Source organism: Staurois parvus, unplaced genomic scaffold (assembly GCF_062004578.1).
Source record: "Staurois parvus isolate SC_StPar_1 unplaced genomic scaffold, SC_StPar_1.0 ptg000401l, whole genome shotgun sequence".
NCBI lineage: Eukaryota > Metazoa > Chordata > Amphibia > Anura > Ranidae > Staurois > Staurois parvus.
In genome coordinates this window covers 2,209,804-2,237,395 of record NW_028318197.1, presented here as the reverse complement: position 1 = coordinate 2,237,395, position 27,592 = coordinate 2,209,804, and the positions used below count along the sequence as shown (strand labels likewise).

General features: G+C 41.1%; 1 protein-coding gene across 1 annotated transcript in view; it reads right to left on the bottom strand.

The window, feature by feature from the left end:
• The window catches only part of MRPS5 (mitochondrial ribosomal protein S5), a 150,116-nt gene that overhangs the window by 114,535 nt on the left and 7,989 nt on the right, over positions 1–27,592 (bottom strand). Inside the window, exon 2 of the mRNA XM_089686502.1 lies at positions 9,794–9,940. Within this exon, the coding sequence (XP_089542628.1) occupies positions 9,794–9,940 (147 nt within the window). The remainder of the gene's footprint in view (positions 1–9,793; positions 9,941–27,592) is intronic.

The following is a 27,592-nucleotide window of genomic DNA, read 5'->3' as shown; positions in this document are numbered from 1 at the left end:
GCAGAGCCAGTAAGTACCAAGGCAGGCATTGGTGCAGAGCCAGTAAGTACCAAGGCAGGCATTGGTGCAGAGGTAGTAGAATAAAGAGGCAGGCATTGGTGTAGTGGCAGTGAGTACCGAGGTAGGCATTAGTGCAGAGGCAGGCATTTCTAGCCATTGCCATCTTGAATAAGAGCAGATGATTCATGTGCCATTTACTTACTGGAATTCATCTACCCTTAGCTAAGCACACCCTCCTGCCTGCATACTTGTGCTGAGAAAACCGCTCCTCCCCTCCTGTAGATTCCTGAGATATATGACATTTGCCTAGACCTGGAAACCAGGATGTAACTGAAAAAATTAAAAAAAAAAAAAAGTTTAAAACAAGTAAATATGACATATTTTCCTATCTATTTATTAATGCTAGCAGAATAAGGATTAAAAATAGTCAATGTTGACATACAGGTGAAACTCGAAAAATTAGAATATCGTGCAAAAGTTAATTTAGTTCAGTAATGCAACTTAAAAGGTGAAACGAATATATGAGATAGACTCATTCTCGCCTGACCTGAATCCCATAGAGAATCTATGGGGCATTGCCAAGAGAAAGATGAGAGACATGAGACCGAACAATGCAGAAGAGCTGAAGGCCGCTATTGAAGCATCCTGGTCTTCCATAACACCTCAGCAGTGCCACAGGCTGATAGCTTCCATGCCACGCCGCATTGAGGCAGTAATTGCTGCAAAAGGGGCCCAAACCAAGTACTGCGTACATATGCATGCTTCTACTTTTCAGAGGTCCGATATTGTTCTATGTACAATCCTTGTTTTATTGATTGCATGTAATATTCTAATTTTCTGAGATGGTGGATTTGGGGTTTTCATGAGCTGTAAGCCATAATCATCACAATTATGACAAATCACGGCTTGAACTATCTTGCTTTGCATGTAATGAGTCTATCTCATATATTAGTTTCACCTTTTAAGTTGCATTACTGAAATAAATGAACTTTTGCACGATATTCTAATTTTTCAAGTTTCACCTGTATATCTATGATCCCTATTTTTGAGCATCATACACCTGAGAGGGTCCTCCTATTCAAGAGCCGATACGCCTCTTGACAGTCTGCTCCACCAAATATTCGAACTCAAACATATTGACTTTAATGTTTGCCTCTTAGATTGTAAGAAAGAGGTCCCCCCCCTTTTTTTTTCTTCTATTTCTCTCTTCTCTCCCGTCCCCCCCCCCTTTATTAAATCTTCTCTCTCTCTATATGGTTAGGCATTTGAGCATTAGCTCCTCTCACAATATTATCTGATTTTATAACACCACGTGTGCCTGGGAGGTCCCTAGCGACCCCCAACCTACGTTTCATCTTATTGTACCTGTTCACTTAACTTTCCCTTTTTTTTTTTCCCCAGGACATTGAGATGCCTATACATATTCTATTTGAATCCCAACACCTTACCCTTGAGTTCTTTAGCTACTTCACCAGCTATCTACCATGATGGCTACTTCCAAGTTTGTTATTGTATCCTACAACGCACAGGGATTTAACTCCCCTCGGAAACGCATAGTGTGCCTTTACTTACTATGCTCCACTTTGAGCCCACATTATAGGGCTACAAGAAACCAGATTTTCCACATCTTCCTACCCGAAATATTTTCATAAAAATGACACTCCGGTATTTCAGGAGACTTTTGAGGAGAAACGGAGAGACGTCTTTGTGGTATTTCACAATAACACCCCGTTTACATGTTCTCTTGAAATATCAACTCATAGGGTCTGCAACTAATTGTTATAGGGGTCGATTATGGAAGTCAAAGTGACTATAGTCAATTTCTATGCTCCCAATGCTAATCAATCTGACTTCTTCACCCATTTATTGAGGGTAATCTCCTGACATAAGAAAGGCACTTTGATCATGATGGGTGACAGCAATTTAGTGCTGAACAGACAATTAGATTGCTCCCCCCCCACAATTGGCCCTCACCAAGATTCCACTGAGGCGACTTCACAAACAAAGACTCACAGACCTTTTATCCGAACACACAATGGTGGATGTTTGGAGAGAGTTCAACCCTCGACCACGGGATTTCACCTACTACTCAGCACCTCATAACTGTCACACATGCATAGATCATTTTCCCATCCCCTAAGCTTTCCTCCCTGATGTCTTCAACGTTAAGATATTGTCCGCATCGTGGTCTGACCACGCAGTTGAAGTTCACTAGCTTCAACTCCCCAACACTGCTCCTGGTGTCTTAGTGACTCCATTCTATCTTTTGATGCAAAGTTGGGGACCATACGTGAATCCATCTCCAACTATTTTACAGACAACACTGCATCGGCTTCAACTACCACAATTCTGTGGGAAGCCCACAAAGCCACACTTAGAGGGAAGCTAATACAAATCACCTCTCACACAAAGAGAGATAGAGTGTCAGTGACACTCTTATCTTCCCGTTTAACACAGATAGAAACCCAATTCAAACAATCCCACTCCCCTTCCCTGCATAAACAACTAGAAGCCACTAGATTGGAACTAAACCTCCTTCTGGACAACAAAGCTGAAAAAAAAACTCAGATGATCAAGACATAAATACTACACTTGCAGCAACAAACCAAGCCCGATGTTAGCTAACCTTCTTAAAGCCCACACCCGTAATACCAGTTTGATTAGGTTACGCCTCCCTAATAAAACCACCAGTCAATCCCTCCAATATCGTGGACACTTTTGCTACAGTCCTGTCCACATCATATCAGTCCCCGCAACCTCTCCATAAGGAATTGGCAGACGACTTCTTCCGGGATATCCACCCCTATGTTAGACAAACTAAAATCTGATATTACTGTCCCACAGGTCCTTGCTGCAATAAAAACACTCAAAGACGCAAAAAGCCCTAGACCTGATGGTTTTTCAGCGTTCTAGTATGTAAAATTCACTGACTTCTTGCTTCCACTATGATTAACTTTTTTAACCATTTACATTCCCATTCAGATCTTCACCTGTCATCTATGGCAGCTCAAATAGTGATGATCCCAAAAACTCCTAGACTCCCATGTTGACATCAAAATCTTAGTGAAAATTCTTGCCACTCTAATTAACTCCTTCTTACATCATCTCATTCACAAAGATCAAGGGGGCTTCATCCCAGTCCGACAGGCTTCAGACAATACCCATAAGGTTATCCATCTGCTACAACAACACAAATCTCCTGGCATGATTCTGAGCCTAGACATACATAAAGCATTTAACTCACTTTCTTGGGAATACATGTACTATGCTCACCCACCTTCCTATCCTGGGTGAAGGTTCTCTACCGAGGACCCCCTGCTACGGTTCGTTACCTTTCCAGACAATCCACCACCTTCTCTATTCAAAAGAGGAACACTCCAGGGATGCCATCTACCCCCAATACTTTTTGTTCTAGCCCGGGAACCCTTACTTCAGCTCATAAGAATTAATCTGGACATCAAACGAGTCATGTTTGCTCATCAGACCTTTAAGGTTAGCGCATTCGCTAACGACATTCTTTTGACTCTGACCCAAACACACACCTCTTTACCTACCTTCTTCTCCATGGTCTCCAAATTTTCCAACATTTCGGGTCTCATAGTAAATGAAGACAAATCCTTGGCCCTTAATGTTTCCCCTCCCATGGTGGAAGTTAATTTACTAAAACTAAAATAACTTCACCTGGCCCCAAGCGTACTTAGAATACCTAGAGCTTAACCTTACAAACTCATACTATACCCTCTACATGGTCAATTATATTTCAACTTTTCGGTCCCTCAAAAACCTACTTATAACCTGGTCACGCCAACCTTTCTCGTGGATGGGCAGAATAAATGCAGTAAAAATGACAATTCTTCCTAAACTTTTGCATCTATTTTGCACTCTCCCTGTCCCAATCCCCTCTTACGCCCTGAAATCTTTTCAAAATCACATTTTACGCTTTATTTTGGGCCAATAAAAGATCTCGAATGACGAAATATGCTATGCTCACACACCGGAAACAGGGAGGTTTGGGAGTCTCTTAATTTCACTATATGCAGCACAACAAGCCCCCATATGGGTAACTATAGAAGCACTCTCCTGCCACTAGATTTCCCTCTCCTCACTCCTATGGCTAAGGGACCAACACTACCTGAAGAATTGTGACATCCCCACTCCTCCAATCTACCTCATCCAATCAGAGAATAGCTTGCATTCATTACTAAAAAATACAAAAAAGCGTTCTATGACTGGCAGACCAGGACGCAGAAGATTGTGGCTCTCTGAAGTAGCAAAAACTACTCCAGTGATTTTCAGCATCCCCATCAGTCAGTCACGAATGAAATATGTACTGTATACTTACATTGGTCCAAGCTAAAACAATGTTTGTATACAATAAGGATCAGATCTAGAGTTCAGCTCTAAATGGAAGAGAGGGACAATGTCTCTGACAAATAAGGAAAGAATTCATGTTCCACAGGTAGTATTTTTTCCTTTTTTCATGAGAATTTAAGTTCAACAGCCTTGCCTATCGGTAAACCACAGCCGCCAACGCTATACACCTGGAAAGTCTTGATTCCCCCATGTTTTTTAGTCTGTGCTGTCAGAAAAGCCTCAATCTGGTTTGAATCCACATTGGCAGACGCTACAAACTTGCCAATTCCTTACATCTTGTTGTGCAGCACTCGGAACTCATCTAGCGGCAGATCAAGGTACAGCTCACTTTTCAGCAGCTCCTCATTGATCTCAGAGTTCCCATATTTGCTCTGAGTGATGAAAAAAGGATGTGCTTTTGAAAAGCATACTTGCTGGCTGGATAATCAGATGAAAATAGAAGAAAGAAAGCCTTGAAAATGAATCTAATACAATCATCACAGCTAAGAATTGATCCCAGGACACTTGACTATACGAATAGAGAAACTCCAACAAATGACCCCTTTCATCTGGTTCAATAAATATTGGAGTACCAATGTCAGCTTGATCCATCCATCCACATTGGTTTTCTCCCTCAATGCGTAGCCAGACCCAATTTCTTTTGATGTCTGAGAATCTGGTGAGCAGGGTGTGATTGGTGGTACACACAAGTGGTTAAGATTTTGTTTAATAGCATGATCCTTTGGGTTGTTTGCACACTAGATTCTCCGTTTGGTTATGGACTGTGCACTGAGAATTTTTTTAACACATCTATGAACGTTTTATGTTTATTCTCACTTATTTTTTGTATATGCACTTTATGTTTGTGGGTAGCACAACACAATTTTGATGATTTAGTATTTATATACATGAAACATAGTGAGTGAAGCTACTATTGAGATTGATGCACCTGGAAAGTCTTACCTGTTGTAAACTTGCAGGTGTTAGGCTCATGAGAAGAGTCCAGAAAGCTGCCCCTCGAGGGAGGATTGTCTGAACGTTCCGACTTTTCCACCGTCACAAGTCACAAATCAGTGCTGCAGACTACAACCTGCAGTACTGGTCAAGAGGCTAAAATCCAACAGGATCAGTGAACAGAAGTCGACTGGTAGAACGACTTCTCTTCACAGTGGCCATACATAGATCAAAATTCTGCTAGTCCCTGCTTAGCTGGCCTAATTCAGTCCATGTATGACCAGCTTAAGAGGAAAGACAAACACTAAGATGCCCACCACCTTATTGTCGAACCTATCCAAAGCAGCAGCATTTACTAGAAGTTCAAAAAGAAAAAGTATTTATTTTTCTTTACTTTTAAATTAATCATTTTATTTGTAATGCAACCCCACTATTTATCACTCCTCCGTTATAAACTATTGAACATTCTGTATGCAGTTAGGTCCGTATATATTTGGACACCGGCACAATTTTAGTTTAGTTTCAGCTATTTACCAATACATATTCAGACTATAGTTATATAATGGATATGGGCTAATGTTGCTGCTATCTCTCTGATGGATTTCTTTAGTTTTTGAAGCTTTACAATGGCCTGTTTCACTTGCATGGACAGCTCCTTTGAACTCATGATGTAGGTTCACAGTAATAGATTCCAAATGCAAATACCACACTTAGAATTAACTCCAGACTTTTTACCTGTTTAATTGATGAAGCAATAATGGAGTAGCTCACACCTGGCCATGAAACAGCTTTTGATTTAATTATCGAATTACTTTTGGTCCCTTGAAAAAGGGGGATGGCTACTCTTAAGAGCTGTAATTCCTAAACCTTTCCTCCAATTTGGATGTACATACCTTCAAATTAAACCTGAGAGAGTGTTCACTTGCAGCCAATACACACCAAATGTGCATGTGCAGAGTGTCTCCACTTGATATGTCTTATAAGAAGATAAGAGGGGGACACTGGACAGTAGAAGAAGGGGAGGATCAGAGAGGACAGCCTTTTTACACAATGCGGAGGATTAACTGCTTAGGTTCCACAATGAAGATAACAAGTATGCTTTACTGCATATACGGACTGATTTTACTGTTGTGGGATTAGTAACACTCTAAAAGGACTGAGCCAGGACAAGATTTCAGCAGAAAAGTCAAAATCCTTGATCTGATTACCGTTTCTGGGTTGATGGCCCCAAGTACTAAAGCCAAAAGGCCAGGATAAAAGTCACGCAGATAGTATTTTCAGGAGGTCAAAAATGGCATTTATTATGTCGGATACATAGATTTCAGTCATTATATTAAAGCCCAATACTCACCCTCCCCCCAACATAGAGTACATGTACTATACTAAATCCAATACTCACACCAAGGATGGAGGCTGCCATTGCGGAACTCTCTGACAATGTTAGTTGCCCGGTTGCAATACAGATCCTTTTGCCTCAGTACTTTAAATCTTAAACAAGAGTGCACGAAAGGACTTCTGACTTTTCTCTAACCACTTCCAGTCCAGAGAACATACATACACACATTATATATAACACACACACAACTCTGCAAGCAAGTAGTTATACCAGGATCATGGCTGCAGCTGCTGCAAGGGGTCGGGTCAGTTGCCAACAGGGTCAGCTGTCCTCTCCACTGTGCCAAATGAAGCCGTCATTTCTGGTTTTGTTCACCGTTTCCCTGGACAGTACCAGCCAGGAAAGCAGCTAATCAAACTGATTTCTAGCACCAAAGCTTAACTTTAACTCTAAACTAGTAACCTGTAAACGTTTTTAAAGCGTTGACTGTGGAGATGTTTAGGAACCTTAGTTTGGCGCTACTTCAGGGGCATGCAAAATGTTAAATCTTGACATGGTTAGTATATACTTACTCAACGTAACATTATCTTTTCTATTTTACCAAACAATTAGGTATTATATTGTGCTTGTGTGCAGTAAAATTCATTTAAGTGTATTTTTTCCTGGAAATGTGTGTTAGATACAGTTGTGTTCAAAATAATAGCAGACAGACATCACTAACCTGATTAATCACAGTTTTTGGTAGAAATTATATTTCTACATGGCAAATACTTTACTAGCAGGTGTAGTAGAGTAATAGAAATCCAACAGACCCAACAGTCATGACATGCATGATGCTGATTCTGTGTAATTGAATCACTAATTGAAAGGGGCATGTTCAAAATAATAGCAGTGTGGAGTTCTATTAGTGAGGTCATTCATTCTTCGAAAAACAGGTGATAATTATTGCCCTTATTTAAGGAAGGAAGGCAGCAAACGTTGTACATGCTGGTTACAGTGCATTTCTCTCTGAAATTCTGAGGAAAATGGGTCGTTCCAGACATTGTTCAGAAGAACAGCTTACCTTGATTAAAAAGTTGATTGGAGAGGGGAAAACATATAAAGAAGTGCAGAAAATGATAGGCTGCTCAGCTAAAATGAACGCAAATGCCTAAATGGCAACCAAAACCTGAAAGACGTGGAAGAAAGCAAAAAAATACCATTTGAATGGATAGAAGAATAGCCAAAATGGCAAGGCCTCAGCCAACAATCAGCTCCAGGAAGATCAAAGAAGGTCTAAAGTTACCTGTGAGTACTGTTACAATTAGAAGACGCCTATGTGAAGCCAAGCTATCTGCAAGAAGCCCCCGCAAAGTCCCGCTGTTGAAAAAAAAGACGTGCTGAAGAGGTTACAATTTGCCAAAGAGCACATTGATTGGCCTAAAGAGAAATGGCGCAACATTTTGTGGACTGATGAAAGTAAGATTGTTCTTTTTGGGTCTAGTGGCCGGAGACAGTTTGTCAGACGACCCCCAAACACTGAATTCAAGCCACAGTACACTGTGAAGACAGTGAAGCATGGTTGCGCAAGCATCATGATATGGGGATGTTTCTCATACTACGGTGTTGGGCCTATTTATCGCATACCAGGGATCATGGATCAGTTTGAATACATCAGAATACTTGAAGAGGTCATGCTGCCTTATGCTGAAGAGGAAATGCCCTTGAAATGGGTGTTCCAACAAGACAACGACCCCAAACACACCAGTAAACGTGCAACATCTTGGTTCCAGACCAACAAGATTGACGTTATGGAGTGGCCAGCCCAATCCCCGGATCTTAATCCAATAGAAAACTTGTGGGGTGAAATCAAAAATGCAGTTTCTGAGGCAAAACCAAGAAATAGAGAAGAACTGTGGAATGTAGTCCAATCATCCTGGGCTGGAATACCTGTTCACAGGTGCCAGAAGTTGGTTGACTCCATGCAACACAGATGTACAGCAGTTCTCAGAAACAGTGCTTATACAACTAAATATTAATTAAGTGATTCAAAGGAAAGCAAAATCTTCAAACATTTTTCAGTTTATATAGTGAATGTTTGAGTTTGTAAAGAAGAATACAAAACACTGCGATTTTTTTGAACAGTCTAATATTCACTTTTCTTAATTTTGTTTAGAGGAACAACACAAATTTGATCTATTTTTCTTCATGTTTTGATTTGGAATAGAATGTGTAGTGTTCCCAATGCATTTGTGTGTATGGAAATAAAAGCTATTAGAAGGATTTTGAGCTTTATTCACTTTTTTCAACACACTGCTATTATTTTGAACACAACTGTAAATGGCTGCGTAAATATTGTGTGACATAAAAAATACAACATCCACTGTTTTATTCTTCAGAGCCTTTGCTTTCAGAAAATATCTGTTTGGGGGGTTCTATGTAATTTTCTAGAGAAAAAAAAACGCTGATGTTAACATATATGTGAAAAATTTTAACTGCTCCGGACAGCAAGTCATTAACGTTCCTGATCTACTTATTTATAGTTGGTAACTCCTAGTGGTTGATTTACTAACCCTAGGTTCACATATGTGCGGGTGGTGCCGCTGTGGATCCGCACGAAAATCCGTGCAGCCCCACCACGCGCACAGAGAAATGCGGACCTGCGGACGATTGCCATTAGTTCTAATGGCACGCTGCCCGCACCGGAAAACTCAACTGTACTGGGAACCAAGGTTCCCGTGCGGGCTGCATTTTCCAAAGAAGAGAAAGGGACTTCTTCCCTGCATGTCACAGGCACGGGAGTCCATTCAACTGAATGGGCTCTCGTGCCCGTGCAAAATGCGGCCCGCGCAGCCGCATATATGTGAACTGGGGGTAAAACTGGAGAGTGCAAAATTTGGTGCAGCTGTCCATGGTAGCCAATCAGCTTCTAACTTCAGCTTGTTCAATTAAACTTTGACAATAAATTCTGGCAGCTGATTGGTTTATATGCTGCACCAAATTTTGCACTCTCCAGTTTTAGTAAATCAACCACTAGTGTTGAAGCCAGCATAACGGTGAGGGAATTCACGTTTTTCAAAAGGATATCAATCTTTTAAATAGAATTTCCTGAATAAACCAAAAGGTAGAAAAATAGGAAGGAAAAAAAAAAAGACTATACATATAACTCACATTTGCCAAAGAAGCTGCTTGTCGATCTTGCTTGCTGAATAAAGACACTGTGATAAGCCGATAAGTAGCACATTTCTTGTGTAGGCTGTACGAGTCTCAGGCTGTGGAACTGGCAGCTGGTCCTTATCACTGGTGCAGAGATCCCACCTGAGGAGACAGAAAATCCTGACAGGTTTGTATGCATCACATAACAATTAAAGTCATACAGACAAACATCACAGAGTATTATAAGGCTTCATGCACACAAGACGTTTTGCAAACTCTCCTAGAAGCCTTCCTCCCGGCAGCAGAGTTTTGGTAGAAATAAAAACAGCTGACTCTTGTAAAAGTGTGAAACGCTTTTAAACACATCTACAGGTATCAAGCTCTTGAACTTGAATTCATTTAATTGGCCAGAATAATACTTTATTCCTGCCATTGAAATTAACACTCAAGCGCTAAACACGCCTAGTGTTGACGAGCGTTTAGACCAGGGCTTGAAATGTCCACTTGTCTGCTCGCCAATGGCGAGTGGAAATTATGGTGGGGGCGAGTGTGTCCCCCAGGGCCATCTTGCTGAGCAGGCTCAGAGCTCAGGCCAGATCTATCATTGGCATTTAGAGCCGTCAGACTGCTCAATAGCTGAGCATAATGAAAGCAAAGCAAGGAGTGTGTGCTATGCTCTCTCCCTCCCCCAGAGTGCAGTACCCGGATCTGTGAGTGAACAACGAAGTACTGCAACTTGTATCTCTGTGCGTGTGTGTACATGTTTCTGTGTGTGTATGTGTGGGTGTATGTACATGTCTGTGTGTGTGTACAGATGTCTCTGTTTGTGTGTTTGTTGGTGGCGAGTAACTCTTAAGGCCTGGCTAGTAGCTCAGGACTTGAAATTTTAAGCCCTGGTTTAGACGTATTACAAGAGTCAAGTTTTTTTTTCGCCAAAACTCTGCTGCTTCTGGACACAGTGGCAGTGGGTTTTTTTTTTCCTGCCTCCAAACTCCTCTAAAAGCCTACGTGACACATAGGGGCGTTTAGAGGCAGGAAAAAAAAGATGCTAATCGGAGCGGCTGAAAAAAAAAAAATTCCAGTGTGCATGAGGCCCTAAAGTGGTTGTGTTGGAAGGCAACATGTTTTTTATTTCAGACATTCATGGGTTCTTACTGCCTGGTTGTCAAAGAACTATTTGGCCTATTGAATGTTATCTTGGAGTGTCAAGAAAAGCAAGTATTTAGGACAGGATGTGTGTAACAAAAGGCTGCATGCCAAAATCCTTGTACTGGGAGTTTGCGCATACCCGCTAGCAGCAGGGCATGGAGATAAGAGAGCCTCAGCCCAGACTCCCTGGTGCCACGAATATTAAAAGAACAGATTACATGACTTCTAGCTAGAAGGGAGAAGCCTTCTGTGATTGACCAAGCATTCCAAGCATTGCTGGCAATATAGCAGTGCCCCCTGGTGGAGACAACATACTTCCGGGAGGATGGCTGAGGTAATTCTACACTTCCTAATGAATAGGAAGGACAGCCCCTTATGAGTTATGGACGTTTGCTCATTGGATGGAGAACTACACCAGGCGGGTCAAGGGTGTGTCTGTCTGGGTGGTGCTTGAGAGGGCTTTTAAAGACAGTTGTGGCCAGGCTTGGTCTTTTTGACCATTTTATCCTACCCGGAATCCAGCTAAAATGGTACTCAGATTTGAGGACGAACTTACGTAACGTATCATCTTTACTATCATTCCCATGTACACTAACATTGCTTTAGATTTCTCGGTTAGTGTTTTACTTTCTTTGTAAATAAATAAGACCTTGCTTGTTTGAGAATTGTGTTTGTTATTATAGCTAATATAGCAGTATATGAGGTCCTTCAATATTGTCAGAGCTTACATATTTACTAATTCATTATAGGAACCGACAAATAGTACATAATTGTATAATAAATAGTGGGATTCCAGAAAACCATCCCCTTTTGTTATTTAAACCAAAAAAAAACCCATTACAACCTGAAATAAGTAATAAACATGGCTATATTAACCTGCTCTGTTGAACAGAATTGCACAGAGTAGCCCCCATCCTCTTCTTCTTGGGTCCCCCCCTCTTGCTGATTCCCCCAATAGGGAGCAGATTCCCATGGGGGCATTCGTGCGAGCTTGCTCCTGAGTCCCACTGCTGCGTTCATTGATGCGGACAGCCCTGTCCCCATCAATGGAGTTGATTGACAAGAGAGGGAGCCAATGGCTCCCGCTGCTATCGATCTGCACAGTGAGGAGGGACAAAGCTAGAAGAGCCGCAGCTCTCGTGCACAGTACTGGATCACAATGGGGCTCAAGTATAAAGGGGCTTAGGGGGCGTGTCTGTGACACAGATGGTTTTCTGCCTTATTGCATAAAATGCATTAAGGTAAAAAAAACCATGAGGCTTTAGAACCACTTTAATGTTGCAGCACTTCCCAACAGTGCTGAAAATGCACAATTCTAATGGGAAGGGAGGTCTGCTCCAACATGAATGTGGGGTAGTATAGCTCCACAGTGCCTGCAGCTACAGAGGTCAGTGAGGGTTTGCTTGTAAAATGACCCTGTCACCACAGGATCAGTTTTACTCAACAGCCCTGCTGTAAAAGCAGCAAAAGATATACTTACCTTTTTGGCTGTCATCTGTTGAAAAGTAAAACACAGGATCTTTACAAAGTTTTAGAAGGTAAAAAAAAAAAAGAAAATCAGGATGACAGCCCTGAAATTTGCAACTTAAACCAAAACAGAAAATGGCAGCTCATATATCTGTGCTCATAGGCTGACTTCAAGTAAACAATTTCCTACTCTATAAAAGCTGCCGTTTTGTTTGAGCCTTCAATCAGCCATGTCATTTATGCCCACAGTGCCCTATAAAATGACTTGTATCGGCTCACAGTGTATTTTCCGTAAGAGCAGTTACAAGGACTTAGAGAATTTGCTTTGTGTACTCAATAATAGGCGAGGTACTGTATACAGAAATAAGAAGGTTGCAGCAGGTTTTATTCTCTGCCCCTTCTCGTCTTCGTTGCGTTAATTTATGGTAATTTGGTCTCTTGTTACCTGCCGCCGTCACTCCACACATTTAAGCTTGTTTACCAGCTTTGCCTTTGCGCATTGTAGTCCATTAAAAAAAAAAAAAAATACATTTCATTTCAATGACTCATTTCAATAATTCATAATGTGACTTGTGTATATATTATGCTTGGTTTTGAAGTTAGCCAAGAAGTTATGCCAAAATCCTACCCTTTCTACTGTTTTCACAGAAGTTGTTGGGATAGTTCTCATTTCTAAAGGCTTTTTCATTTTTGCTTTTCATTGTAAACAGCCCCAGTTTCTCTTTCAAAGCAACTAGATAAAGCTTTTTACATTTAGAAATTGTAGCACCCAAAACCAGAGAAAAAGGCTTAATATGTTTCTACATTTAAAGCATGTAAATTGTGAGGCAAAGTGCAAGAGATTTGCTGTTCTAATATTATTGATTTAAAACATCTTGCCAAGAAAATTGGTGAGTGTGGCAAGGGCATTTGATTTGAACATAAATAAACATTTTATATGGTAAAACAAAAAGGTAAACATTGGTTAAAAAAAAAAAGCCTAATAGTGCTAATTTGTCATGTTTCACATGACTGTCATATGCCTTTAAGTGTTTTCTATATTTTGTCTCTGCTCCTCCCTTTCCTCTGGTTTAGTTAATGCTGTATAGATAGCCCACCTTTTCCCAGAAATGCACTGCAGCTCTAGCCTCATGTCATGAAGCAGTTCACATTATGATCTTTTGACCTATCAGATGTTCATTATTATTATTATTATTAATATGCAGTATTTATATAGCGCCAACAGTTTGCTCAGCGCTGTACATTATACATTGTTGTAAGATTCTCTCAATTTATAGAATAAACTTCACAAGATGTTTTATGTATTGAGTCACTGACTGTGATATTCAACTAAGATTGGAGTTATTGCTATCTCATTACAACTGTAAGTTACAGAGATCACACTTTCAATGCTTAGATTGGAGAGACAGAACAGTCACAAATATTAGGAATGCAAAACTCGCTTCTAGGACCTGCACTCAATTTTTATGACCAGTCATCAAAACCATGCAATCCAGTTGTTCAGCATTTTGTAAAGCAGTGCAGGCATTACTTTTGCTGCAGGCCAGCATGTTTTCTGTCCATTCAAATGAATGGGCTGAAATTGCACTGCACCCTGATCACATGTGAATCGTACAGGAACGCACAGCGTGTTCCTGTGCGATTCATGGTGTGAACCAGCCTTCAGGCCTCATGCACACTGGATATTTTTCTAACTCTCCTAGACACCTTTTCTCTCGGCAGCAGCGTTTTGGCAGAAAAAACACCTGATGTTTGTAAACACGTGTAACTTGTTTAGGCGCGTTAAGCGCTCGGTCTATAATTTAAGTGGCCAGAATAATCATTTACATTGGCCACTGAAATGAATTAACACTCAACCACTAAATGTACCTAGCTTTAACGTGTTTGGACACATTCATATGCATCAAGCATTTTTTTGTGGCAAAACGCCACTGCTCCTGGATGTCTGTGTTTTTTTTTCTGCATTTAAACATCTATGTGTGCATGGAAACATAGGCTAACATGAAAGGATGTTTAGAGGCAGCAAAAAAACAAACACAAAAAAAACCAGATGCCAACAGCCACATTATTATTATTATTCAGGATTTATATAGCGCCAACAGTTTGCTCAGCACTTTACAATATAACGGGAGACAATACAGCAACAATACAGTTCAATACAAGAGGGTTAGGAGGTTACAATCTAGGAGAGAGGGGCTAGTGATACAAAAAGGTAGTAACTGTGGGGGATGGATTGGTTGGAAGAGTAGAAGATTCCAGTATTAGCTGAGGGAAGGATAGACTTCCCTGAAGACATAGGTTTTCAGAGATCGCCTAAAAGTGAGCAGAGTAGGCGATAGTCTGATAAATTTGGGTAGAGAGTTCCAGAGGATGGGGGAAGCTCTGGAGAAGTCCTGGAGACAAGCATGGGAGGAAGAGACAAGGGAGCTAGAGAGTAGGAGGTCTTGTGAGGAGCGGAGAGTACGGTTTGGGTGATATTTAGAGACAAGATCGATGATGCACATTAAAAAGTTCCAGCGTGCATGAGGCCTTAAACTTGGGTGGCCAGACCATTTCTGCAGTTTTCACTTTTTTTTCTGTTTTGTTTCATGTTTGTTTTGTTTATTCTTTAATTTTTATTTTTTTACAATATTTTCAGGAGGCTTTGGAATCTGAGTCAGGCTAGGTTCACACCTATGCAGTTTGCATTTGATCCGTTTCTGCAGCTTTTTTTTTCTTGTTGCTAGGCAGATTTAAAATGCATCAAAAACGCGGCAAAAATGCACTACATGCTTTTCTGCAGCATTTCCACTGAAGTCTATAGAACCAAAAATACACCTTTTTGCGTTTAAAAAAGTCCCTGACCTTTTCCAAAAAACGCACCAGGTAAAATCACGGAGATGTGAACCTGTCCCATAGGAAATCATGTTAAATGGACTGTAGTGCGTTCCTGCAAAACCATTTCGGATAATGCTTAGGTGTGAACCTAGGGTCAGAAATACACTTCTGATAAGCTCATGTTTGCTGAATCAACCATGAGCTTACCGTAGAATGGATAATTCAGCTGATGTAGGTGATACTGAGCTAGTCAGATACAAGTGGCCCATATCCCTTGCATTGCTGGCAGCAGGGAAAGCAAAGAGTTAAACCCTTATTATACAAATGTAGATACATTTGTTGGCGCCTTTGCAAGAAAAAAGAAGAATGTATTGGCAGAGTATACAGAGCACCTACAGATGTCCAATTCCTGATCCAAATGTAATCGGCCAATTAGGTGCAGCTAATTTTGTATATATTGCATCTTTTGTCCTAAATACATTGTAAGTTCATTTAATAAAGCCTAGTGGATTCACAGAATACCGATATAGCCTTCAATTGTTAACATGGAGCAGCTGTTTCAATAAAAACTATTTACTGATGTGTCAAGAGAGACTGAAGAAAAAGCAATCAACAAGACCCCAGTGCTGTGAGAGGACTGCAAACACAATATATAGTATTAGGGGTAACCCTCACCGCCAACATGCTCACCTTTTTATAGCACAAACGGACATGACCGTACCGAACATGGCTACTTTATTTTTCTGCTTTGCCTTCTTTTAGGAACCCTCAAATGTTAAAGTGGCTGTAAACCCTTACAAATACTCAGTGAAGTGACTGGCCTCAGGTGATACCCAGATGAAACAAATCCTCCTACATAAGTTGTACCTGTTTATCTGCAGTATCTACAGCCAAAGTGCTGAATTTATAAAACTTGACTGATAGTTCAGAAAACGGGGCAGAGAGCTGAAATTACACACAACAGAGTTCACTGAGGAAAACTCTGAGAGCTGATTGGAGGGAGGAGACACACCCCCTTCCACACAGCTCACAGGAACAGAGCTGAGGCTGTCAATGTGATGGAGGTCCTTTCCCTGTCACCTTTTTTCTCTTGGTGTCAGGAAAACTTGTCAAAATGTATTCATGCTGATAGAGGAACTAAGCAGCAGACAGAAATGACACTTTTTGCTCCTTATTGAGACAAGTGCACACTATAAAAGGGATACACTTTGTTCCATTTTTGCACGTCTGATGTTTATAACCTTTGTAGCTGCCCTGGCGGTATTCCCGAGTGTAGCTCGGGGTAAAGTTTCAGTACCACAAGCGGTAACCCCGAGCTACACTCGGGCTTAGCATGCGGCGTTGCTCCGGGATCTCTTCTTCACTTACCTTGTCCTGCGCTCCCGCGATGTCCCTCCTGCAGTGTCCCCTGCAATGTCCTCTAGCGGATGCCAGCATCTGTCTTCTGGGTTTCGTCCTCTGCGAGTGTCGGGACGTGCGGGGGAAGGAACGGTGGGAAATTTGAAAATGACAAAAAGTGACATTCACTCAATACACTAAAATCACATAGTATAACATTACTGTATCAAACCATTTCACATACATTTTGTCCCGAGTGCTTTGTCCTGTGCCCTGCCTGCATGTTTACTGTTCTTTCTGCCTGGAAACTGAGAAACGTCCATGGCGTCCAAAAAGCGTCCCTTTAGGTCAAAAGCGGTTTTAGACCAGCTAGAGAACAGCGATAGTAAATCAGAACCACTTGCAGAATTGAGTGATAATGATTCGTGGGGAAATTCATCATCAGACACTGAAAACGATTTTGCGACTTTGTTCAGTGATGTGCGAACTTGGCGCTATATTTCAAATTTCAGTGTTTTTGGTTTGATTATATTATTGAATTAAATTTATTATTATTATATTATTTTTTATGATTATTTATTAAATTATAATTTATGATTTTGTGTTTCAAATTGTAACATACCCAAGATGTTTACTAGACTCTTGTTCGGACAGATTTCAGTGAGTTATTCCTAAAAAGTACAGGCGTACAATAAAAAACTACATATTTCCATGCAAAAAAATGTACCGCTTTGAGCACAGAAATATGGACATAAGCAGACCGCTAGGGAGGTTAATGGTTTAATCTGAATGTCAAGTACAGCTTATTTTTCAACACTTGGGGGGGGGGGGGGGGGGGGGAGTCTGAGCACAGTTTTCTCAAACGATGTGTGTTAGTGACTTGTGCCCCAAAAAGTCTCTTTGGAATACAGAAACGAACACAAAATTGACTTGGTCACAAAACTGGTTGGATTCATTCAACAGTGTTTGCGTTCCTTTTTTAATTATACAACTCAAAAGGAAAACAAAAGCTACAAACAAACACTCTGAGAGATTTAAACCTTACATAAAAGCCCAAGAGGATCCAATGGCTAATATGATTTGCATGTATGGTAATTATTTTCATTTACGCAGAGCACACGCAGGAAAACAATGGAAAATTCAGTCTGAGCTGCCCATAATTAAGCAATGGTTGCATTCGGATTTTCTACATGCGTGCACCATAGGAGAGAATGTGTTAGTCTCATTTTATTTAAAGAGACCCTGTCCTTGTACTATTAAGATCATCAACATGTTACCTTACCACGGTAATTAACCCAAAAACAAACATGTAATATATTGCAGCATACCAATTCTTAGATGTGGTGGCTGCATTAGTTTTCTTTTTTTTCACCTGTCGATCTGACGAGTTTTTCATAAAAAACATTTGATACTTTATTACCAGAAGAAAAAACTGATGCTGTAACTGCTTAAAAAGTGTAAGCTGGAATTTGGATTTAAATTTGTCAGTCAAGTCCATTTAAGTCTGTTAGTGCACCTAGCAGTACCCTTGCCCCAGACTGACAATGTTTCTATCCAAAGGTGTCTCATTTACTACTTCATCTACAGTAGAGGCACCCAAAGAGAGAAGTGTTTGCGGGCGAATCATCAGGTAAAAATAAAAGGAAGAAAGCCTAAAAAAGAATACTAATGCAGCCACCGTATTTAAAGTGGTTGGAAAGGCTGAGGGTTTTTTTTACTTTCATGTATTCTTTGCATGAAGGTAAAAAATCTTCTGAGTGCTGCTCCCCCCACATCCCCCCCAATACTCCCCTGAGCCCCCTCTTGATCCAGTGATGTGCACACAAGCCTAGAGTCTCACACTCCTCATTGGCGGAGACAGCTTCAGGAGCCACTGGCTCCCATTACTGTCAATCAAAGCCAGTGAGCCAATGAGGAGAGAGCAGGGCCAAGCTGCTGCTCTAGGAGTCTTAAGGATACATAGAGCAATGCTCGGGAGCGAGCATGCACCAGTGCCCCCATAGCAAGCAGCTTGTTATTGGGTGCACTGGTCAAGGGGGAGGAGCCAGGAGCACCAGCAAAGGACCCTAGAAGAAGATCAGGACTGCTCTGTGCAAAACTATTGCACAGAGCAGGCAAGTATGACTTTTTTTTTGTTTAAACAAACTAGAGCTGCAATGATGTATCGGCCGAAAAGTGTTATCAGCATTTTGCTAATAGGAAAAAAGGTGCCGATAATGGTCACCGAAAACATGTGATTTTGCTGCAACTTTACCACGTTTAGGGTGCGTTTTTCATAGGTCATGTGCCTCAAAAAAACACATCTAAACGCAACACGTGTGTGTTTTTGATAGGTTTTCAATGCATTTCAGGTCTGGTTCACATCAATGCAGTTTGCGTTTTGTCCATTTTGCATTTTTCCCATGCACGTTTTGACTTTATGAGTTTTGCGGGGTTTTTTTTTGGCCAACTTATTGCTGAGCAGGATAGAAACACATTTCAGGCCTGGTTCACACCAATGCAGTTACTTTTTGTCCATTTTACAGTGTTTTGCATGTGTGTTTTTGACATTTTTTGATGCATTTTACGTTTTTTTTAATAGGTTTTTTTTTGTCCAACTTGTTGCTGGGCAAATTAAAAAAAACACACCAAATTTTTTAATGCAAAAGCACTGCAAGAACTGCTCAGTGTGAAAGCAGACTATTGGCCGAAAGGTGCTGAAAATAAACTCATATTCATTTAAATTCAAAAAGTTGAACACAATTTTATTTATATACACACACACACACACACACACACAAAAATAAAATAGATTTAAAAAAAAAAAACAAAACACTATTTCAGTTTCAGCTTTCAGCCAAATGCATCCTGAATTTTCAATCTCGGTCCAAGAATTTTCATTTCGGTGCACAACTAAAACAAACTTTTAATATCACTTTGAGGACTTTCAGAAATAATGGCAGAAACAGAACGGGGCAGGTTTATTTGAGTGTTCACCGACAGCCAATCACAGGCTTTCAGGACGATCATGTGATGGTGAGAGGGTCTGTCTGCCTCCCAATCATCAGTAAGATATCTAGAGCTATTGGTGACAACTCGGACTCTGTCAGAAGAATGCATGCACTATTTTTGGAAACACACTGCAACTGGATCACGATACATTTATTCCATGCAATTCAGTGCAGGCAAACGCACTGCGTTTGCGACCTGTATTTGGAATATCTTTAAGCTAACATTGACACCTGGTGCAGATGGCAACTGTAGTGCATTTTAAAGAAAGGCGTTGGGAACGAACAGGGATTGCGAGTTTCCTGCACTGTTTTATTGTAAACCTTTAGCCTGTGTAACCAAGTCTCTAATGACTTGTCCTTTCTCAAGCCAACCTTTCAAATATGTCTCTTCACATACAGTAATACTCCCCAATGACCAGTATTCTCCAAATAGTGCAACATCATTTAAAACATTTATTAAAAGGGTAAAAACGACCAAATTGCACTCACATTTTAATTATATAAAAAACAGCATGAATCAATGTCCACACTTCACCAGAGGGTGAACAGCGATACACTTAGGTTGACTTAAGCGGCAATATATGGATTGAAATTTGGCCAGTTCAGCAGGAACCAGCCAAATTTTGATCCATGTATGGGCAGGGAGGTTGTACAGAGATAGATCAACTTCTGTACAACTGCGCTGTCGGATTTTCCCTGCTCTATCAGTACCACAGGCCTTCAGTGCTGATCAGTGTATTCTGATGGCAGGGAAGTCTCTCTGCTGTCAGAATACAATAGCTCAATAGGGAGGATTCCCCCATCCACATCAAGTGTGTGCATGGGGGAAAACGAGTCATTTGTTTTACTTCAATCCGATGGTTGAAGAAAAAAAGAAAAAAAAAAAAAAAAGAAGATAATTCTATGGGCTGCCTTACAGCCAGCAAGAATAGAATCCTCCCAACATGTTTCGTCCACTGAACATCATCAAGAGAAATTAAAGTGAAGTTCCAGTCTCCAAAAAAAAAAAAAAAAAGTTAGCAGTTACACATACTGACTTTTAATATAAGGACACTTACATGTACAGGTATCTGGCGATGTCCGCACCCAAGCCGATTTCCTTAATTAGCTTTGGGTCCTGGCGCCTTCATCTTATCAAAAGGGAAACCTTCAGTAAAGCCTTTCCGGCTACAGCCAGTTTCCTACTATGCTACTATGCATGCCCGAGCGGCACTGTGCTTTGTGGTTGGTCCCGCAGTCTTCTGGGACCTGTGATGTGTCCCAGAAGGCTTCAGGGGGGAAATAAGGAGGAGGGGCCGGAAATCACCACAGCGAACTCAGCAAGAAGCAAGAGCAGATACCTGTCAAATCCAGGTAACCCCCCAAAAACTGCCAAATGTGCCAGTGGAGGGGGGAGGATCCCAACAAGTGGAACTTCCCCTTTTGAATGGAGTTTCGCTTTTAAGGGCTCATTGAAACTTGTGGTAAGGGGTGGTAAAAAAAGTCAGCTGCACCATGGTTTTACCATCTTGCAATAACAGAAGGAATGGGTTGTACACATACTGCAGCCACAATGCTGCTTTTGCAATGGAAAACGTTATACACCCTGTCACGTTTGGTAGGCAGTAGTGTCACTGAATGTGACCCATTAAAGCAGGGGTGGGCAACTGTGGCCCTCCAGCTGTTGTAGAACTACAAGGTCCATGAGGCATTGCAAAACTGACAGTTACAAGCATGACTCCCAAAGGCAGAGGCATGATGGGACTTGTAGTTCACCAACAGCTGGAGATACGCAGTTGCCCACCCCTGCATTAAAGTGATTGGGGCTGTTCTGCAATTACAATCCAAGCACTTGAACATACGCCTGTTAAGAAAAAAAAAAAAAAAAAAAAAAAAAGCATTCAGGAGGCATCAGTATCAACCACTCCTATACCACTCTTTGAAAACTGATCCACCATAGATCCCATAGATCAAAAGACCGCTGCAAGTGTAAATGAACCCTAAAAAGAACTGATAAGAAAAAGTCCATTAGACTGACCAAATCCATATGTTTATCTATAAAACCATTAGACGGTCATAGTTTCCATCCAATGCAATATTTCAGTGTATCGTTAAAATCACTTGTCCCCCGGGAATACACCAATCACTGATCCAATAACCAAGCCTTCACCGGAGACTGACAAATTGTGTCATCTCTTTTAAACCTAAAAGGATCACATTGAAATGCTCTTCGTCTATCCTGGCAGCACTCCACTCATTTCTCCATTTTCATAGAGTGCTCATAAACCACTTTTTGCAGCTTCATGAATACATAAGATCAGGCTTCCACAATTTTAGTAGCATTTCCAAGTGCTTCTGCGAGAGCCGTGCTTTTATCTACGTTTCTGGTGTGCAAGGTCATGGGGGAAGAAATAAACTGAGGGCAGCCATTTAATACTAAAATAACCGAGGCTGTTATGTCCTACAATTTCTGATGCAGTGAAAGAGTAGAAGAGAGATGATGGCTGGATCATCTCTTTGACCTCTAAACACAATTTTGAGTTTTGTATGTATGAGAAGTCGCCAGGCTGAATCTATAGGAATGATTGATACAAGTAATTTACTGAGAATACGGCGGTTTTTTGTGCTGGGGAAATACATTTCACTCAAAGGTCCTGTCAGGGTATATTTATTTTTAACATTTTTTTTTCTTATATAAAAATGTTGAAAAAAAAAAAAATACAAGTAAAGAGGGACAAACTGCTTTCCGGACAAACCCCATGGTAGCATATGCTTGGGTAGCTCCCCCTTTTCTCCTACCCCACTCCCATAAATTCTGAGGCTGAGCCAGAAGCCACATTCCTTTTTTGTCCTCCTCATAGGACCCTTGATGTTTGGAGTTTTTTGTTACTGTTTTTGAAGCGTCAGCAACCTAGTATCTCGCGGAAACACCTGTGCAGATACATGAAGAGTCCTGCAACGTCCAGCTTCAACAGGATGACTCGAGTGTGGATTTAGGCTCAGCCATCTGTGGGCATCTGTGTTGTCTGGATGCCCTACTATCAGCAGGTGGCAGTTAAAGCGGAGCTCCACCCAAAAGGGGAAGCTCCACTTGTTTGCACCCTCCACTGAAACATTTGGCACTTTTTTTGGGGGGGGGGGCTAACGGGTACCTGGGTTCGAACTGAGCCAGAAGTTGATCACTGGTGCAATGCTTTCCAAGCTCATGTAGACAAAAATAATAAATGTAAATTTTTTTAACCTGCAAAAAAATGTGCATTTAGTATTTTTGTCTAACAGGTGAACTTATCCTTTAAGGTACTATGTACACTGCAGCTGATAAACTCACGTTTAGGAGCTTTTCTGCGTTTTTTTCAGCAGCCCCTGAACTCTCCCTAATGTTTTCCTATGTGTCCATGTACACTATGTCGTTTACAGGCAGTTGAGTTTACAGTCATTTTTTTGAACGCACCAAACTTGCATTCAAACAGTAGATTTTATCAGCACGCCAAGTGCTTGTAAACGCGGCTAACCGCGTTTATAAGCGTTTGGAAATTTTTTTTTAACTCTTCCATTTCCAGATGCTGTCCAGAGCCTTTTTTCATCATGAAAAATGCATGCAAAACGTTTTCCCGGTACTCAAATGGACCTGGTACACCGTACTTTGAGGTTTTGCATGAAAGAAAATATGTTAGACACTGCTGCAATAATTTCTTCACAGAAATGGAACACAAAAAAAAAAAAAAAAAAAGACCGCTAATCTCAACAAATACTGCTCTTTCTGCTTCTGCTCTCTCTATTTCTCTCAAAATGTCTGAAATAGTTAATTTTTTATTGTTTTTTAGAGCATTCTGGGCATTTTGGAAGGTCTCCTGAGATTATCTTTAAAAACGCTTCTAAACGCAAACGCTCATAAACGCCGTATGCAAACGCGGCTAAACAGACATTTTTTATCCTATGTTTTCCAGCAGTCAGTTTCTATCGTTCAGAAGTGTCCCGTGTACATGGAGCCCAAGTGTTCCCACCATGGACAAAGGAGCTGTGTTCCTGCCTCTGGGATCCAGACCACCCAGCAGGTACATCGATTGCCCTGAAGACCATGTCTATGATACGGATGTGTGGCTAGAGGTCAGCACAAGGCACTTTGCCAGAAGCTGAGCGGGCTGTTAAAGGAGGGGACCTCCACTTGTGAGAATAAAAAAAAAAAAAAACTAAAAATATGGAGACGACTATGCTCCCTGGGAAATCACTGTACATTGCAGCATTTTATCAATGTTTTCTACAGTTTCCTTCCTTTTTCTTTTTTTCTGTCCTGAACAGTTAACGGTTTTTTTTCAGCATGACTTGCTTTCTGTATAGCAGGGTTTACTCATTAGCCACCTGGTAGAATCTCAGTGTTCTGATGTGGGAAGTTGCAGTGTCAGTATTCCTTTAGCAATGGTTAACTCTTCAGGGGTTTTTTCTCACGTAGCAAACAAACTATTACATTGTCTTCAGCAGCTTCAGTTTTTGGGAAAGATATATTTAAATTGCTACATGCCTCTAGCAGCAATTGTACATTATATTTTTCTTAACAATGTGGAGTTCTCCCTTATGCCCCGTACACACTATACGAAAATTTTCGTACAAGGACCGATCGTATGATAATCGGATCGTTAGTACACAGCTTTTGAGAGCTTTTGAGAGCCGATCACGACAATTCGTACATCAATATCCGAAGGGACAAGCGCAAAAATGTTTCTCGTACGATACCAGATCGTACGATTTTCATTTAATCAGTACAGTAGTTGTCTGAAAATACAATACAAATACAATGCAATACATGACATCACTTTCTAAATTATTTTCTTTCATAGGAGAATTTTCGTATCTTTAGTAACCTTTTCACTTTCGATGTGAGACTAGCAGGCGAAAAAAAATGGCAGATCGTTCGTCCGATATTCTCGTGTGTACGGTCCCTCTTTGGCAGGGATTGGTTTCTTTTACTGTGACAGGTCCTTGTGCAGCCAGCAGTCTAATCCATCTATGCTTTGACTGCTCTGTGCAGGTTATAGCTGGAGTGGGGCGTTGTCTTCCATGCTAAAACCTTTATCTGGTTTATTAGTCCTTCTGCAGGACTTTTAGCCCTGGTTCACACTGATGCGGTGCGGAATTCACAGCGTTTTCAGTGCGAATTCCGCACTGCACCAGAATCGCACCCCGTTCGTGCGAACCGCTGCGGATGTGTATGTTAACACCCCAAAAGCAGTCCGCAAAACACAATGCAATGTGCAGAATCGGATCACATAGGTGTGACTACCCATGAGATCCGAATCTAGTGCGGACCCAAAAAAAGGGTATTGCACCTTTTGGGTGCGGTGCAAATACAGCCTTGAAAAATGTGCTCCAATCGCACCGCACACAAATTGCATGTGATTTGCACAGGAATGCGGTGCGGTTCCTGTGCGAATCATATGTGATATTCCGCACCGCACATATGTGAACCCAGGCTTAAAGCTGTACACTCCTTACCTTCTTGCATTTCTTACTGCCAATTTTTTGACAAGACATGCTTACTGTTTTGAGCCAAGAGGTTGTCACAAGTAGCCAATACACTATCAAAGGAGTTTGTTACAGCTCTCCCTGTGCAAGGATTCTCTACTCTAACAATGACAAGTGTTTTCCTTCCAGGGCCAGTCACCTGCCAATTAACCATCTGCAAACAATTCCTTAAAAAGTAGAGGATGATCTACAGTATATGCAGGGTTTTTTTGGTACCTCCCTTTTTTAAGGCTGTTAGGATGCTTACAATGTAAGATTCTGCACTGGTACATGAAATGCAAGGATTTTTAGCATTTCCAAAAGAAGCGTGCTGCATTTCTTCCCTATGATGTCTAAGCTAGAAACATGGTGCAAAATTGAACAAAAGGACACATCAGTAGAGTGCCCTAGTGATCAGCACTTCTACCTTGCAACGCTGGGTTCCTCGGTTCAGACCCAACCAGGACACTTCTACATGCACTGCAGGATGTCAAATTTGGCACTCACAAGAAAGAGATTTTCTACCGTAAGGAATCACCTATTTGGCTGACGTGGCCTTCATGAGATTAGCCAGATGCATGGAGTTGTCATTGTGTCCTTCAGAGGTATACTCAATCATGGTGACTGATTGCTTTCTTGAGGGTTGCAGCCTCTTCTGGTGGTAAATTTATAGGTTAAAAAAAAAAAATGTATATAACAATTGTGCACTGCCAAATGAGACAATAAATAAACTCAAATAAATAAAAGCTGCTGCAAACACGTGGAATGTGTGCTCATCACAAACTTTGTTCTTGTTCTGACGGCTTTTTGATTTTTCTGCTCTGAGACCTGTCAATTCGGATTTCTGCAAAGCAACATGCTACATGATGCGTGACGATACGCGTGGGGAGGAGCCAGGTGACATCAGAGCTGGAACACCGTCAGTATAGTAGGAGACACAGTTTTCAGCTTTACTACCACTTACACACTGTGGTTATTGTACTGTTACCACGTGAGTGTATTTCAATAAACGTTTATGAGTTAACATACGTGCTGCACTATGGTTGCTTTATGTGGTTGTTGAGTTCCACTTATAGAGCCAGCCTTATCGCTCAGAGGACTTGTTGGAGGACACAGTCGCCATATATGAGGGGGGATTATTCACAGAAGAGAGATCGTTACTTTACCCCCAAATAGGAGGGGAGATGCCCAATTGACCTGTTTCTCATACGGGTCCATACATGAAGGTGAGGGTCCATCTGTTCCATATGTTCACTGTGGTGGTGTACACCTCAAAGACTTACAGCACCGGGATTGCAGGCTCACTCTCCAGTAGATATATGGTCTTTTCCAAGATTGGTTGAAGAGTAATTTCTTCTTATTACCTTGGACTTTTACATTTAAGTTTCACTTAGGTGGTTTTTGGACTATGTGTTTTTATTCTTTATGATTTTTTTTGAGCAGCGCAACACTATACATGATTTTATAACTCTATGGGTTAGTCTTGTCCTTAGGAGATATATCCTTCTACAATTGCAGCCTGTGAACCTGTCTTAACCCTTGCCCCTCTTCCAATGCAATGGAAGTTGGGATGGAGAATATTAATTCTATCCAAAAGAATAAGTAACAAGGGAGAGACATTTTTGTCTGGATTGCAAGAACTTAAACTGTCCTCTTTAATGGCAAGCTTCATTTGATAGCAAAGAGCTAGGACTGCATTTAGTCGGGCCTCCTGCCTCCGAGTAAATGTCTGCCGAGTGAAAGAAGACTGCAGTTCAAGAGTCTATTTAACTCCAAAGGGGTTTGCTCCTGCAGTCCTGGCTTGGAGTCCATATGGAACCTTGGGTGCTGGCACTTGCAAATTCAAAAAGGGGTGGGTTGCTACTACCTGTCAAATGTATTAGGCTTAAAGCATATAAGCTCACCATGCCTGACTAGCAGTTTCCATCTGCATATAAGTACAAGTCCAATTCCAAAACTATTGGCAACAGGTGAATACAAAAATATTCTTTATTGCATAAAGGAGTAAATATTCCATGGTAAACTTACTCTAATGCATTTCAGTCTAAAAACAGATCTTATGCATAGCTATGAATAAGATCGGATTTGTAGACTGAAACGCGTTAGCGCAAGTTTGCCATGGAATATTTTTACTCCTTTATGCAATAAAGAAAATTTTTGTATTCACCTGTTGCCAATGTTTTTAGAATTGGGTGCTGGCACGGTAGTAAATCTGTGCTGCAGAGCTATGGCTAGTGAAACTCCCCTGTTGAGAAGTTGTTTTGGACATTCCGGGTTTCTGCCCAGGTCAGAATCTACATGGTCAGTCTACTAAGAGAGGTAGAGATTATGTGACCGGGGTGGAGAGGAATCCCTCAACATTTCAATGAGTCTACATTCGGAACTTCTGGGAGGAATTTAGAGAACATTTGGGGTACAGAGTTTAATACACCTCAAATATATGTTACACATGTCAGCAGCTTGGCTGCAGTGCAGATTGAAGGAGAATTTTCCAACATTCCTCTTTTAGAGGAGCTGATCACTAGGTCTAATTCTCTCGAGGGAATTATCACAGGCGGATCGAAATTCAGGCGGA